Raw genomic sequence first — 15,701 nt, 5'->3', positions numbered from 1 at the left:
CTATATCTATATCTATATATCTATATGTATCCAAGATCTATAAAGAACTTATTAAACTCAACAGCAAAGAAACAAACAATCCAATCATGAAATGGGCAAAAGACATGAACAGAAATTTCACTGAGGAAGACATAGACATGGCCAACAAGCACATGAGAAAATGCTCCACATCACTTGCCATCAGGGAAATACAAATCAAAACCACAGTGAGATACCACCTCACACCAGTGAGAATGGGGAAAATTAACAAGACAGGAAACAACAAATGTTGGGGAGGATGTGGAGAAAGGGGAACCCTCTTGCACTATTGGTGGGAATGTGAACTGGTACAGCCACTCTGGAAAACTGTGTGAAGGTTCCTCAAAGAGAGTTAAAAATAGAGCTACCCTACGACCCAGCAATTGCACTACTGGGGATTTACCCAAAAGATACAGATGCAGTGAAAAACCAAGACATCTGCACCCCAATGTTTATAGCAGCAATGTCCACAATAGCCAAACTGTGGAAGAAGGAGCCTCGATATCCATCAAAAGATCGCTTCTCGGCCTTTTGGCTAAGATCAAGTGTGGTATCCATCAAAAGATGAATGGATAAAGAAGATGTGGTCTAGGTATATAATGGAATATTACTCAGCCATTAGAAACAACGAATACCCACCATTTGCATCAACGTGGATGGAAGTGGAGGGTATTATGCTGAGTCAGGTAAGTCAATCAGAGAAAGGACAAACATTATATGGTCTCATTCATTTGGGGAATATAAAAAATAGTGAAAAGGAATAAAGGAGAAAGAGAGAAAATGAGTGAGAAATATCAGTGAGGGTGACAGAACATGAGAGACACCTAACCCTGGGAAATGAACAAGGGGTAGTGGAAAGGGAGGTGGACGTGGTGGGGAATGGGGTGACCAGGTGATGGTCACTGAGGGGGGCACTTGACAGGATAAGCACTGGGTGTTATACTATATGTTGGCAAGTCAAACTCCAATATAAAAATATACAAAAAAAAAAGACTGATTTCTCACAAGCAAATTAGTTTTGCTATCTTTCCTAATAGCAGTAAGCCCCGTAGAACATGAGATTCTTTAAATAATGTACATATGTGACTTTAATTTTTTTTTAAAATAAGACTAAAATAAAACACAGAGAATCAATGAAACCAAAATTTGGTTCTTTAAAAAGATCAACAGGGATCCCTGGGTGGCGCAGTGGTTTGGCGCCTGCCTTTGGCCCAGGGCGCAATCCTGGAAACCCGGGATCGAATCCCACGTCGGGCTCCCGGTGCATGGAGCCTGCTCCTCCCTCTGCCTGTGTCTCTGCCTCTCTCTCTCTCTGTGTGACTATCATAAATAAATAAAATAATTTAAAAAAAAAAGATCAACAAACTTGCTAAACCTTTAGCTAGATTGACAAAAAAAAAGATTCAAATTATAAAAATAAAGAATGAAAGAAGGAACAACACTACCAACCTAGAAGTACTATAATAAACACTATGAACAACTTTATGCCAACAAGTTGCAATGTAGACCAAATGGACAAATTCCTAGAAATACTGAAATTATAAAAACTAACCCCAAAAGAAACAAAATCTGAATAGACCCATAACAGTTAAAGATAGTGAATTAATCATTTTAAAAATCTAAACAGGGATCCCTGGGTGGCGCAGCGGTTTGGCGCCTGCCTTTGGCCCAGGGCGCGATCCTGGAGACCCGGGATCGAATCCCACGTCGGGCTCCCGGTGCATGGAGCCTGCTTCTCCCTCTGCCTATGTCTCTGTCTCTCTCTCTCTCTCTCTGTGTGTGACTGTCATAGATAAATAAAAAAAAAAAATTAAAAAAAAAAAATCTAAACACAAAGAAAACTCAAGTCCAGATGGCTTCCTTAATAAAGTATAACAAACAATTGAAAAAGAAAGAATATCAATCCTCACTTTAGAGAAGGTGGAAACACTTCCCAGCTCATTCTCTTAACTCAGATTACCTAAAATCAAATCAGATATCACAAGAAAGGAAAACTACAGACCAATATACCTCATGAATAGAAATGCAAAAAGTAATCAACAAAACATTAGCAAACCAAATCCTGCAATATCTTAAAAGGATTACACAACATTACCAAGTGGGATTTATCCCAAAAATAGAAAATTGACTTAATGTCTAAAAATCAATTAATGTAATATACAAGTTTACTAAAATAAAAGACAATTACATAATCTCCATAGATACAGAAAAAGCATTTGACAAAATTCAAAACCTATCCGTGATTTAAAAAAAAAAAAAAAAACCTCAACAAACTAGGAATACAAGGAAATTTACTCTAATAGAGGGCATTATGAAAAACCTACAACTGGCATACTTATTGGTGAAAAACTGACAGTTTCCCCTAAGGGAACAAAACAAAGATGTCCATTTCTTTTTTTTTTTTTTTTTTAAGATGTCCATTTCTATTTGAGACTGTATTGGAGGTTCTAGACAGCACAAGAAAAAAAAGGAAAGAGAGAGAGAAAAGAAAAATGAAAGAAGGAAAGCAGGCAGGTAGGAAGGAAGGACAGGAGGAGGAAGGAAGGGCATATATATTAAAAGGAAAGAAGTAAAACTATCTTTTTTTTTAAGTTAAGTTCTATGCCCAATGTGGTGCTTGAACTCATGACCCCATGTTTCTACCCAGGCACCCCAGAAGTAAAACTATGATACTATAAGAATATCCTAATAAATTAATTAAGAAACAAAAATATTGGAACTAAAAAAACAATTTTAGCAAGGTCACAGAATGTAAGATCAATATACTTAAATCAATTACATTTCTATATGGTAACAGTGAATAATCCAAAAATGAAATTTAGAAAAATAATTCCATGTACAACGGTATCCAAAAAAAAAAAAAACAGATTTAGGAAAAATACACATTTTTCTTGAAAGAAATTAAAGATCTAAATAAATGAAAAGACATTCCACATTCACATCCATGTATTGGAAGAGTCAATATTATTAAGGTGGCAATTATCTCCAAATTGATTTATAGATTCAACATAATACCTACCTTAATCTCAGCAGGATTTGTGCAGAGGACTCAGAATAACCAAAACAATACTGAAAAAGAAGAAATGCAAGGGGCACCCGGGTGGCTCAGTGAGTTAAAGTATCTGACTTCAGCTCAAATCATGATCCCAGGGTCTTAGGATGGAGCCCTACCTTGAGCTCCCTACTGAGCAGGGAGCCTGTTTCTTCTGCCTCTCCCCATCCCTCCTCTCTACTTGTACTCCCTCTCACTATCTCTCTCTCTCAAATAAATACATAAATAAAATCCTTAAAAAAAAAAAAAAGAAATGGGAGAACTTTCACTTCCTAATTTCAAAACTTACTCTAAAGCTACAGTAATCAGGGCAGCTGGGTGACTCAGTTAAGCATCTGACTCTTGGTTTCTACTCAGGTCATGATCTCAGGATCATGGGATCAAGCCCCACATGGGGTTCCATGCTCAGCACAATCTGCTTGGGAATCTCTCCCTCTCCCTTCTCCTGTCCCCCTGCTCAAGCTCTTGAGAGCTCGCTCTCAAATAAATAAAATCTTTTTTTAAAAAGCTAAGTAATCAAAATTGTGTGGAATTTAAATTAAGAAGACAGATCAATGTACCATAATTGAGACTCTAGAAATAAACATGTATTTTTGGTCCATTAATTTTCAACAAATGTGTCAAGGCAATTCAATGAGGAAAAAATAGTCTCATTAACAAATGATGCTGAAACAACTAGATATCCAAACATGCAAAAACATTCATTTAGATCCTTACCTCACACCATACATAGAAAGCACTTTAAGGGGCACTGGGTGGCTCAGTCAGTTAAGTGTCTGACTCTTGATTTCGGTTCAGGTTATGATTTCAGGGTCACGAGATCAAGCCTGGCATGGAGCTCAGCACTCAGCAAGGAGCCTGCTTGAGATTCTCTCCCTCTGGCCCTTTCCTCCCACCTCCCCTGTGCTCACTTTTGCATGCACTCTCTCTCTCTAAAATAAATATTTTTTTAAAGATTTTATTTATTTATTTCAGAGAGAGAGAGAGCGCAAGCAGGGAGGAGGGTCAGAGGGAAAGGGACAAGCAGATGCCCTACTGAGCAGTGAACCAGACACAGGGCTCAATCCCAGGTCCCAGGATCATGACCTGAGCCAAAGCAGACACTTAACCAAATGAGCCATCCAGGTCCCTCTAAAATAAATAAATCTTTTAAAGAAAAAGATTCCCCCTTCTTCTCCTTCTGCCCCTCCCCTCCACCTCTACCCCCTACACACAAGCTCTCTCTGCTCCCCAAAAAAATTTTTTTAAAGTAAGTTTAGGGATCCCTGGATGGCGCAGCGGTTTGGCGCCTGCCTTTGGCCCAGGGCGCAATCCTGGAGACCCGGAATCAAATCCCACGTCGGGCTCCCGGTGCATAGCCTGCTTCTCCCTCTGCCTGTGTCTCTGCCTCTCTCTCTCTGTGTGTGTGACTATCATAAATAAATAAAAATTAAAAAAAAATAAATAAATAAAGTTTAAATGGAGCACAGACGTAAACGTAAAAACTGAAATTATAAAGCTTGCAGAAGAAAACACAGGAGAAAAATCTTCATGACTTTACGTTAGGCAAAGATTTCATAGATATGAAACCAAAGGCACAATCTATAAAGGAAAAGAACTGGAGGGGTGCCTGGCTGGCTCAATCAACTTAGCATGTAACTCTTGATCTCAGGGCCATGAGTTGAAGCCCCATGTTGGGCATGGAGCCTACTCAAAAAAATTAAAATAAAAATAAAAAAAGGAAAAGATTTGGCCTTTATAAAAATTTAAAACATTTGCACTTCAAAAAACATTAAGAAAATGAAGTCAAGCCAACAAATGGGAGAAAATATGTCCAAATTATATATCTGATGAAAGTCTTGTATCAAAAATATACAAAAAACTTTTTTTTTTAGAATATACAAAAAACTCTTAAAGCTCAATAGCAATAAGACAACCAATTTAAAATGAGCAAAAGATCTTAATAGGCTTTTTACCAATGAAGACATACAAATGGCAAAAAAAAAAGTACAAAGATGTTCAATATCATTACTCGTTAGGAAAACACAAATTAGGGACACCTGGGTGGCTCAGTGGTTGAGCGTCTGCCTTTGGCTCAGGTTGTGATCCCTGGGTCCTGGGATGAAGTCCTGCATCAAGCTCCCCGCAGGGAACCTGCTTCTCCCTCTGCCTCAGTCTCTGTGTTTCTCATGAATAAATAAATAAAATCTTCAAAAGAAAATACAAATTAAAACTACAACATACTGCTTCACACTCACTAGAATGACTATAATCAAAAAGCCAATGAAAAAAAAAATTCAACTAGATTGTACACCTGAAACTAATATAACACATTATGTTCATTAACTACACTGGAATTAAAATAAATTTTTCTAAAAGATCAGAAAATAACAAGTGTTAGCAAGGATGTAGAGAAACTAAAACCCTCATGTACTGCTGGCAGAAACGTAAAATGGTTCAGCCACAGGGTGCCTAGGTGGCTCAGTGTTTGGGCATCTGTCTTCGGCTCAAGGCTTAATCCTGGAGTTCCAGGATCAAGTCCCATATCAGGCTCCTGTAGGGAGCCTGCTTCTCCTTCTGCCTCTCTCTATGTCTCTCATGAATAAATTAATAAATAAATATTTTTTAAAAAATAAAAGAAATATAACTTAGAAGACCTAGCAGTTTCTTTAAAAATTAACATAAATTTATCGTACAATGCAGTAATGCAGCTCCTAACAATCTACCCAAGAGAAATGAAATCATCTCCACACAAAGGCCCCTACACAAACGTTAAGAGTGCCATGATTTATAACAGCCAAAAAGTAGAAACAACCTAAATGTCCCTGAGCTGGCAGTGTACAACCATAATGTGCTGTAACCATACAATAGAATACTATTCAGCAATAAAAAAGAAACAGTACTGATACCTGTTAACAACATGATAAACCTGAAGAATATGCCTATTGAAAGAAGCCAGACAAAAGAACACATGCTGTATGATTCCATATATATGAATTATTCAGAAAAGGCAAATCTATAGAAACAGAAAGTAAATTAGTGGTAAATAGCAAAGTTCAACTTCCTTTAGACAGATTCTAGAATTCTAAAGAGTAATTTAGTCATGAAAAATCACAACAGGTAAATATTTGTGTGGTAAGATGTTCCCTCCAAAAGTGAAAAGGCTTTTAGTGAAGTAAAAAGTTTATATTTTATTCACTTATTTCATACCTTTCTCCAGAAAGGATGTAAGGTAACTTCTAAAGATAGGTGGAAAATGTTTCTACAGCAAATCCTACTTATAGGTGAAGTACACATTAGTCATGGCCCTTGCCCCACCCACATATCCTTGCTGAAAAGGCTATGTATATCAGTTCTTCTAAAACTAAATATAAGCAAGGACCATCCCACACACACATAAACAATACTTCTGTAAAATATATTTTAAATGACTAAAATAATTATATTTAAAGTAACTAAACAAGAAATTTTAAAAAGAGATAAAACATAACCCAAGTGTTTTATTACTAGACTTAAACAGAAAAACTATTCTGTTACAGGATTATAAAAGTTTCTCAACACTTTGAATTTCTGCCCTGAGTTCTTTGTAAACCACGCTTTAGTTAGCAAATGGCTCAATGTTGTATCACAGACTCAGAGTTTTTCTATTTCTCACATCAGAGGTGAATCAACCAAAAGCAGGTGCCTCACCCAAAGGCAGATATCAAGGGTACAAAAAAAAGATGAGCAATAATGGCAATTCTTGCAATATAAATTCCAAACAAACGTGCAGCTGGAACAGGAGCTAAAACCAAAAGAATGGCTGGAGAGAAGTCACAAACTACCAGTGGGGCAAGAAGTCTCTGCTCAAGCCACAGAGACTAGAGCAGGCCAAAGTAGGGGGGAACACACAGAAATGTGAATAAGCAAAAATATAAAAAGGAGAGAAGATCTGAGGAAGAGAAAGGAATAAGTGGATATCTAAGGACAGGAAAAAGTACACACCCTTTGACTTTGGTGGACAAGGTAACAAAGGAGCAGAGACCGGGGCACAAAGTCCTGAAGCATCCTGCTGGCTCCTCCAGGCACAGGAAGCTTCCACCTCCCTCAGCATGCCTGGAGAATCTTTATAATCAGCGCCACTCTACCCCTGACCACCACGACTTACTGCTCCCTGCTGCCTGCAACCCAGAAGCACCTCCCCAACTAAAGGAAGACACTGGCAACTTACCTTTGGGTGTCACCAGGGGCATTACTTGAACTGTTTAAACTCATGGTAAGTCTCTTCCAACTCTTCCAAAGCAGCCCACTATTTCTGGATGATAGACTTCGTTATTGAGGATTACAACTGTCCGCACGGCTGTGGCTTACAAGTTAGATAAGCTGGAGTCTGTTAAAATAATAAACAATATAACAATGGTTATATATATATGAGTCCTGGGACTTTGAGTGATTTTTGTCTTTTTCTTCAACTTACTTGTATTTTAAAAATTGTTTTATAACAAACGTAAATACTTGCATTTTTAAAAGCTATTATGTTTGATCTCTTTTAAAAAAGATTAGAAGCAATAATGACAACATTTTTAAAAGATACTCCTTATAAGAACAAAATTTTATTAGGTTATTTTAATTTCTCAAGAGAAAAATTTATCTTTTTTAAATATTTTATTTATTCAAGAGAGAGTACTAGCTGGCGTGGGGGAGATAGGCAGAGGCATAGGGAGAAGGAGGCTCTTCCCTGACAGGAAGCCCTGTGATGTGGGGCTCCATCCCAGGACCCTGAGATCAAGACCTGAGCTGAAGGCAGACACTTAACCGACTAAAAGCCACCAGGCACCCCCCCCAAAAAAATGATCTTAATAAAATAGTGACAAATTACTCTTGAACTAGAAAAGGAATGTAAAGACTATTTCTGGGGGATAGAATTCTTTTTTTTTGTTTGTTTGTTTTTTTGTTTTTGTTTTTTTTTTTTTTTAGAATTCATTTTGAAAGAAAGTGAAGTCCAGGGACATTTTTAAGTCCCTAAAGCCCTTCTCATAAATGATGTATTTCTAATGCAATGCTAAAACCAAAGAGAACCTTAGGTCTCTCCCAACAAATGATCTCACGGTAATTTTCAAAGTCCTTCTCTTAAGGATCAAGGAGGAGTAAGGAAAGAGGAGAGTAGTTGTCACTTACCCTGGTCTCTCTGGAACTCTCTTCTATGGGAGATATTCTAAATTATACAAAGCTAATCATTTAAAGTTGCTTTACTATATATATAGTATATGGTATGGTACATATATAAGGTATGGCTTTACTATATATAGGCATATATATACGTGTGTGTATATGGTATGAAGTAATCTCTGGGTAAGTATTTTAAACAGAGATAAGAATGATTAACTAAGTTCAGAAAGACACAAATATCAAGATCTCACAAGCATCTCTTGGTATCCCTAGTAGAATAGTAGAAGTCCAATATCCTAAGAAAGATCATGAGCTTTGGACTCAGAGAGATCTGAGTCAGGATGCCTTTAAGTATCTTCCAAGTATGTGGCCGTGGGCAAGTCACTTATACCCTCTGAGCCTGTTTCCACAACCATAAGAAAGGGATAATTACATCAATCTTATATATTTGAGATTTAAATAATACATACAGCATTATACAGTGCTCAGTCACTAAATTTCTATTACTGAATATATACCCTCTGGGAAAATATCATAGTCCCTCATAAAGGAAGGGAGAAAGTGATACTTAAGGTGATTCGGTCTAGGGGAAAGATGTATTAAAAGAATTACTTGGTGAAATTATCAATGTACAGAAATATCTATAAGGCCAAAAAAAAGAAAAATAACTAACTCTCCCTCTCTCTCTCTGCTCCTAATAAACCCTCAGAGATTTCACTGAAAGAAAAGGGACTCAAGCCAACCAAGATAGAGACAAAACCAAGGTGCTAAGAACTGAGTAATGATTCCTACAGACGGACACCAACAGATCTTTAAAACAATGATTTATCTGATACTAGAATACTCTGACCCAGAACAAAGAAGATAGAATTTTTACCAAGATAGAGGGAAAAATCCTAGTTCTCCAGGGACCTGAAAGACTAAGTTTAGAAATGGTGGTAGACAAACAAATACCACTGTCAATTTATTGAGCACCTAATACAGCGCCAAGCAATCTGTAGAACCCTGATCCTTACAACACTAAAGTAAAGATTGTCTTTCCTGAGGTTGTCCTCACTTCAATTAAGGAAGCTCATCTGACTCAGAGAAGCTAAATGACATGTCTACAGCCAGTCAGCTACTAAATGGAGGATACTAAGGACTCAGTCAACCTCTTACAATACTGAGTCCCAGAATCTTTTCACCTTACCACCATACCCCCAAAGGTCAGACTCCAGTTCAAGGCTCAAAAGTATGTATGTCAAATTTTTCTATTTTATGAAAAAGATGAAACACACACACACATCTATGTGTGTGTGTCACAACATGCACAAACCGAACCTCTAACCCACAGGAAAAGAATTTCCATAGATTGGGCCTTAATGTCTATTGTTTTGTTTTGGTTTTATCTTGGGCAGAGAGGTGTGGGAAGAGGTAGTTTACTAAATTTTAATAAAGTTGTTTCAACAAAGCTAAATTGAAGAAAACATTTTTTTTTGGTACATCATTTTGGTATCTAACATTTTCAAATGTGAATAGTCTTCTAGAGAGACAAGTGTCTTCTATAGCTCAGGAGCAAGTGTCATCAATTTCCAGATCACTGATAGAGATACTGTAGTAGGCAGATGTCCCCACAATCTTGGCCCCCACTGATGTTTCTCTCTTGTATAATATCCTTCCCTTTTCTATGGGCAGAACCTGTGACTTGCTTCTAACCAAAAGAATATGGCAAAGGTGATGAGATGCCACCCCCATGATTACATCATGTCATATAAGATTCTGTCTTAGTAGACTGAAATGACAATCTCTGCTGACCTTGAATAAGCAAAAGGTCATGCTGTGAACTACCCACCAAGAGGGCTACATAACCGGGAACAGCAGGCAGCTTCCACTTCACAGCCAGTAAAAAGCTAGTTGCCTCAGTCATACAGATGCCAACATAAATTCTGCCAACAACCTAAATGAGCTGGGAAGCAGTCAAACCTCCAGATGAGCCCAGATAGCACCTTGACTGCAGTCCAGTGAAACTCTGAACAGAGGTCCCACCTAAGCTGTGCCCAGACCCCTGACCTAATAGATAATAAAGGGTGCTGTTTTAAGAAACTAAGTTTGTGGTAACTGTTAGACAACAAGAGAAAACCAATGGGGGGTGGGGAGGAGCCTGGCTGGCTCAGTCTGAAGAGCATACAACCCTTGATCTCAGGGTTGTGAGTTTGAGCCCCACACTGGGTATAGAGATTACTAAAAAAATAATAATAATAAACTTAAAAAAAAAAACTAACATGGACAAGAAACTTGAAAATACTCTCACAGGGGATCCCTGGGTGGCTCAGCAGTTTGGCGCCGGCCTTTGGCCCAGGATGCGATCCTGGAGTCGCGGGATCGAGTCCCACGTCGGGCTCCTGGCATGGAGCCTGTTTCTCCCTCCTCCTGTGTCTCTGCCTCTCTCTCTCTCTCTATCATAAATAAATAAATCTTAAAAAAAAAAAGAAAAAGAAAAGAAAATACTCTCACAGGGTGAAACAGAAAAAGAAGTTGAGTGACAAGAAAGATACAAAATGAGTTCTCACATCAGCCCTGCCTGCAGCATGTCTTTCATAAAGTTGTTTTTCTACAACTTATTAATTTAAATGAGGGACTTTATAAAAATCCTCTCTACGGTAATAGAGATAGAGAAACTAGAAAATCTACAGGCAATACGTACAAGAAAAAGCTATAAAATACAAATGAATAAGGGCAAACCACCAAAAGCCACAAAACCTACACAGGAGCAGAAGTATCTGAGGAGGAGAAAGCAGAGGGAAATAACAAGGCTACATTAAAAAAAAAAAAAAAAAGAGCCAGCAGATTATTCAATGGGGACCACTACAAACCAATCTGAGAACAGCAGATGAACCCCAGGAGAAGTCTGCCCATTCCAAGAGTCTGCATGTGATACAGGCATATACAATAAGAAAGTCTTTTTTTTTTTTATTTCTTTATTTATTTTTTTAATTTATGATAGTCACACAGAGAGAGAGAGAGGCAGAGACACAGGCAGAGGGAGAAGCAGGCTCCATGCACCAGGAGCCCGACGTGGGATTCGATCCCGGGTTTCCAGGATCGCGCCCTGGGCCAAAGGCAGGCGCCAAACCGCTGCGCCACCCAGGGATCCCTACAATAAGAAAGTCTTAAAAGCTTATGAACTCTGAGAACTGACCTGTCCAGGTCCGCTTCCTGGACAGAGGCCAGGCCCACACTAAAGAGAAACTGCAAGGAATGGAATCAAAGCTGAGTAGGAGTAGAGAAATAAAGACAAAGCAAAGCAATGCCCCAGACCAAACTGCAGGAGGACACATTGCCAGGAAATCTCAGAAATAAGGCACCATAGTTTTTAACACAAAACACAAGACAGGGCAGCCTGGGTGGCACAGCGGTTAGCGCTGCCTGCAGCCCGGGGTGTGATCCTGGAGACCCGAGATCAAGTCCCACATCAGGCTCCTTGCATGGAGCCTGCTTCTCCCTCTGCCTGTGTCTCTGCCTCTGTGTGTGTCTCTCATGAATAAATAAATAAAATCTTAAAAAAAAACCCACAACACAGAGTTCCATGAAGTCAGAAAAGCTTTCCCAAAGCTTGCCCCAATCTCAAAGCTCAGATAAACTAACCTTCCAAAAAATAAGCAACAGAGAAGTAGTGTGATCAAACCCCATACAAAGTTAACACAAGTGAAAGAGAGTAAGGAGCAGAATCGAATACTACAAATGAAAGCATAACAGAAAGACATGATCTCAGAACAGATGAGACCTGTAATTTACTTTCTCAAAATAAGCTAAAAGACACAAAAAATGGTACAAGACAGGAAAGAATAAGAATCAGAATTAGAGGGATCCCTGGGTGGCGCAGCGGTTTGGCGCCTGCCTTTGGCCCAGGGCGCGATCCTGGAGACCCGGGATCGAATCCCCACATCGGGCTCCCAGTGCATGGAGCCTGCTTCTCCCTCTGCCTGTGTCTCTGCCTCTCTCTCTCTCTCTGTGACTATCATAAAATAAAAATAAATTAAAAAAAAAAAGAATTAAAAAAAAAAAAAAGAATCAGAATTAGAAAAACTCAGAAAAAAAGGTGACAAAGATCAGAAAGAGAAATGGAAGAAAAAAGTCATTTCAATAATGAAGGCTACAAGGGAACAAAAGTAAAGACACATGACAGAAAATGCCTGAAAGGACAAAGGAAATGAAAAACAAAACTTTCTGAGTTAAAAAAAAAAAAAAAAGGAGGAGATCAAAGGATTCAAGAAGACAGGAATAAGAAGACAAAAGTGAGGGAACAGAACACTAAAAACTGTAGTTCAGGAAAACTTTCCTGAAGTAACAAAATTTTAATCTACATTTTGAAAGGCAAACTGTGTATGTGAGAATATGGACCACCAAGACACATCCTAAGGTCACTACTGGACTTGAACAAAAACACAAAAACTTGCACACAAATGTTCAGAGCAGCATAGCCAAAGAGTAAATAAAAAACCACCCAAATGTCCATTAACTGATCCATTGATAAATAAAATACGAAATATTATTCATCCATTAAAAGAAATGAAATAATGATACATGCCACATGGGTAAACTTTGAAAACAGTACGCTAAGTAAAAAGAAGCCAAACACAAAAGGCCACATACTGTATATGACTCCATGTATATGAACTCCATGTATATGGGACTCCATGTATATGAAATGTATAGAATGAGCAAATCCATAGAAATAGAAAGCAGATCTGTGGTTGCCAGAGGGTAGGGAGAGGAGGAATTGGGTCTGACTGCTATTAGGTATGAGGTTTCTTTTGGGGAGTGGGAAATAAATGTTCTGGAATTAGATGGTAGTGATTTCTGTAGAACAGTAAATATACTAAAAACCAATGAACTGTATACCTTAAAACTGAATTTAATAGGTGAGTTATAGCTCAATTTTTTAAATTCATCATCAAAAGAAAAACCTGGGATCCCTGGGTGGCGCAGCGGTTTGGCGCCTGCCTTTGGCCCAGGGCGCGATCCTGGAGACCCGGGATCGAATCCCACGTCGGGCTCCCTGCATGGAGCCTGCTTCTCCCTCTGCCTGTGTCGCTGCCTCTCTCTCTTTCTCTCTCTCTCTCTCTCTGTGATTATCATGAATAAATAAATAAAATCTTTAAAAAAAAAAAAAAAAAGAAAAGCCTATCTAAAGTCTCCTTTAGGGCAGCCTGGGTGGCTCAGCAGTTTAGCACCACCTTCGACCCAGGGCCTGCCTAATCCTGGGGTCCTGGGATCGAGTTCCACGTCGGGCTCCTTGCATGGAGCCTGCTTCTCCCTCTGCCTGTGTCTCGGCCTCTCTCTCTCTGTTTCATGAATAAATAAATAAAACGTTTCAAAAATAAATAAATAAAATAAAGTCTCCTTTAGCAAAATCTTTTTTTTTTAAGATTTTATTTATTTATTCATGAGAGACACAGAGAGAGAAGCAGAGACATAGGCAGAGGGAGAAGAAGGTTCCCTGCAGGGAGCCTAATGTAGGACTAGATGCCAGGATCCTGGGATCATGACCTGAGCCAAAAGCAGACACTCACCCACTGAGCCACAGATGCCCCTCCTGTAGCAAACTCTTTATTTTCTTCCCCTCTGTCTCTGATATCAGCTCCTGAGGACAGTAGGGTTCAAGAGCCTACCTCTGTGTGTTTTAGGAAGACTATATCAATGTAAAGCCCAAGTCACATCTGTGGCTGAATTTAAACTATGATTGGGGGATCCCTGGGTGGCGCCGCGGTTTGGCGCCTGCCTTTGGCCCAGGGCGCGATCCTGGAGACCCCGGATCGAGTCCCATGTCGGGCTCTCGGTGCATGGAGCCTGCTTCTCCCTCTGCCTGTGTCTCTGCCTCTCTCTCTCTCTCTCTCTCTCTCTGTTACTATCATAAATAAATAAAAATTTAAAAAAAAATAAATGAATAAACTATGATTGGAATTCTGTTCTAGGGATCCCTGGGTGGCACAGCAGTTTGGCGCCTGCCTTTGGCCCAGGGCGCGATCCTGGAGACCCCGGATTGAATCCCACGTCGGGCTCCCAGTGCATGGAGCCTGCTTCTCCCTCTGCCTGTGTCTCTGCCTCTCTCTCTCTCTGTGTGACTATCATAAATAAATAAAAATTAAAAAAAATATATTTTAAAAAAAAAGGAATTCTGTTCTATTGAACAATGGCAGAGAAGATGTAGCAAAAGCTTGTTGTTCATGCCCCAGAGTGAAAAGGTAATGAATGATGAGGAAAGCAGCCAGGTACAGTAATAGAAATGTCAGTGAAATAGGGAGCTATGTCAAAGAATTGTAGGTTCTTCACATTACATGTGCTTTAAGCTTTACTTGAAACTTCTCTATGAAACTCCACAAGATACTTTAGCTAATCTGTAGAATTACAAATTCCTTGTAATACGTAACCAACATCAGCCTTTCTCCAATATGTACCCAACACTTTAAGTAACACTTTCTATTTGAAAACATTCAGTACATCATTATCTATCTATCTGATACCTCAAAGCCACTCCTCCTGTCATCATGCCAACTGTGACAAGCATCCCTTCTCCAGACAGTGTGCAAAGAACTTTCTGAATCTCTACACTATCACTCTTCCCCAATGGGAAGATACTGTTAACACCCCCACATTATACCTAAGGAAACTGGGGCTTAAAGATATTCATTCAAACACTTGTCCAAAGTCACATCTCTATCTAGTGACAGTCTGGATTCAAGCCCAAATTGGCTGACTCCATAGCTCTGCTATGTGGCTTGCTATTGGCCTTTAAGACATGGTTCACTTCCAGCCAGAGACCAGGTGAGATCTTGCTTGTCAAGAGAAGCATTTCTGCTCCCTACTGCTAATAGGGAGTAATAGCAGTAATACTGCTCACACAGCTCATTCTTTCACGCACCCCCACCCCATCCAAACTCACTACAAGTCAGAGTCCTCTTAACGAAATCTGGAGAACGGATTCTCAACCCAAATGACACCTCCACAGGCTTGGGCCCAAACTAGGCTATCCTGTAGCAGTGATGGATAAAGGCAAAGTTTAAATCAGCTTTTTGGGATCCCTGGGTGGCGCAGCGGTTTGGCACCTGCCTTTGGCCCAGGGCGCGATCCTGGAGACCCGTGATCGAATCCCACGTCGGGCTCCCAGTGCATGGAGCCTGCTTCTCCCTCTGCCTATGACTCTGCCTCTCTCTCTCTCTCTCTCTGTGACTATCATAATTAAGTAAATAAATAAATAAAAAATATAAAAATAAATAAGTCAGCTTTTTATGATACTCTATTAATAGATGAATCTTCTCTTGGTAGTGCAGTTGAACTATTCTCACCAGTCCTACTAAACCAGATGAGGGGATGTTAGTCTATCATTCTTCAATAAGAAGTTTTCTAGAAATAGGTTAATACGGCAACTGAGGCCAAGGGAACAATGATTGAGACATCCTAAGAGTAAGTTCCAGTCAAAAAGACAATTCTACTCTAGATTTCAGAGCTACTGCTGATACAAAGC

At 39.3% G+C, this 15,701-nt stretch overlaps 1 protein-coding gene across 15 annotated transcripts in view; it reads right to left on the bottom strand.

The window, feature by feature from the left end:
• CCDC171 (coiled-coil domain containing 171) overlaps positions 1-15,701 on the bottom strand; it is a 403,894-nt gene that overhangs the window by 385,845 nt on the left and 2,348 nt on the right. For 14 of the 15 annotated variants that reach the window (XR_013387817.1, XR_013387815.1, XR_013387816.1 and 11 more), the window contains one exon: positions 7,260-7,418. Coding sequence is in view for 11 of the 15 variants with exons in the window: in XM_077912032.1 (XP_077768158.1) it covers positions 7,260-7,303 (44 nt within the window). In the remaining 4 variants the exon portion in view is untranslated. Of the gene's footprint in view, positions 1-3,037; positions 3,088-7,259; positions 7,419-15,701 lie in introns of all 15 variants that reach the window. The other variant, XM_077912034.1, reaches the window with a different exon arrangement.

Source organism: Canis aureus, chromosome 10, assembly GCF_053574225.1.
Source record: "Canis aureus isolate CA01 chromosome 10, VMU_Caureus_v.1.0, whole genome shotgun sequence".
In the NCBI taxonomy this organism is placed as follows: Eukaryota; Metazoa; Chordata; class Mammalia; order Carnivora; family Canidae; genus Canis; species Canis aureus.
Note: the sequence above shows the minus strand (reverse complement) of the source record. Positions and strands in the feature narration are given on the sequence as shown.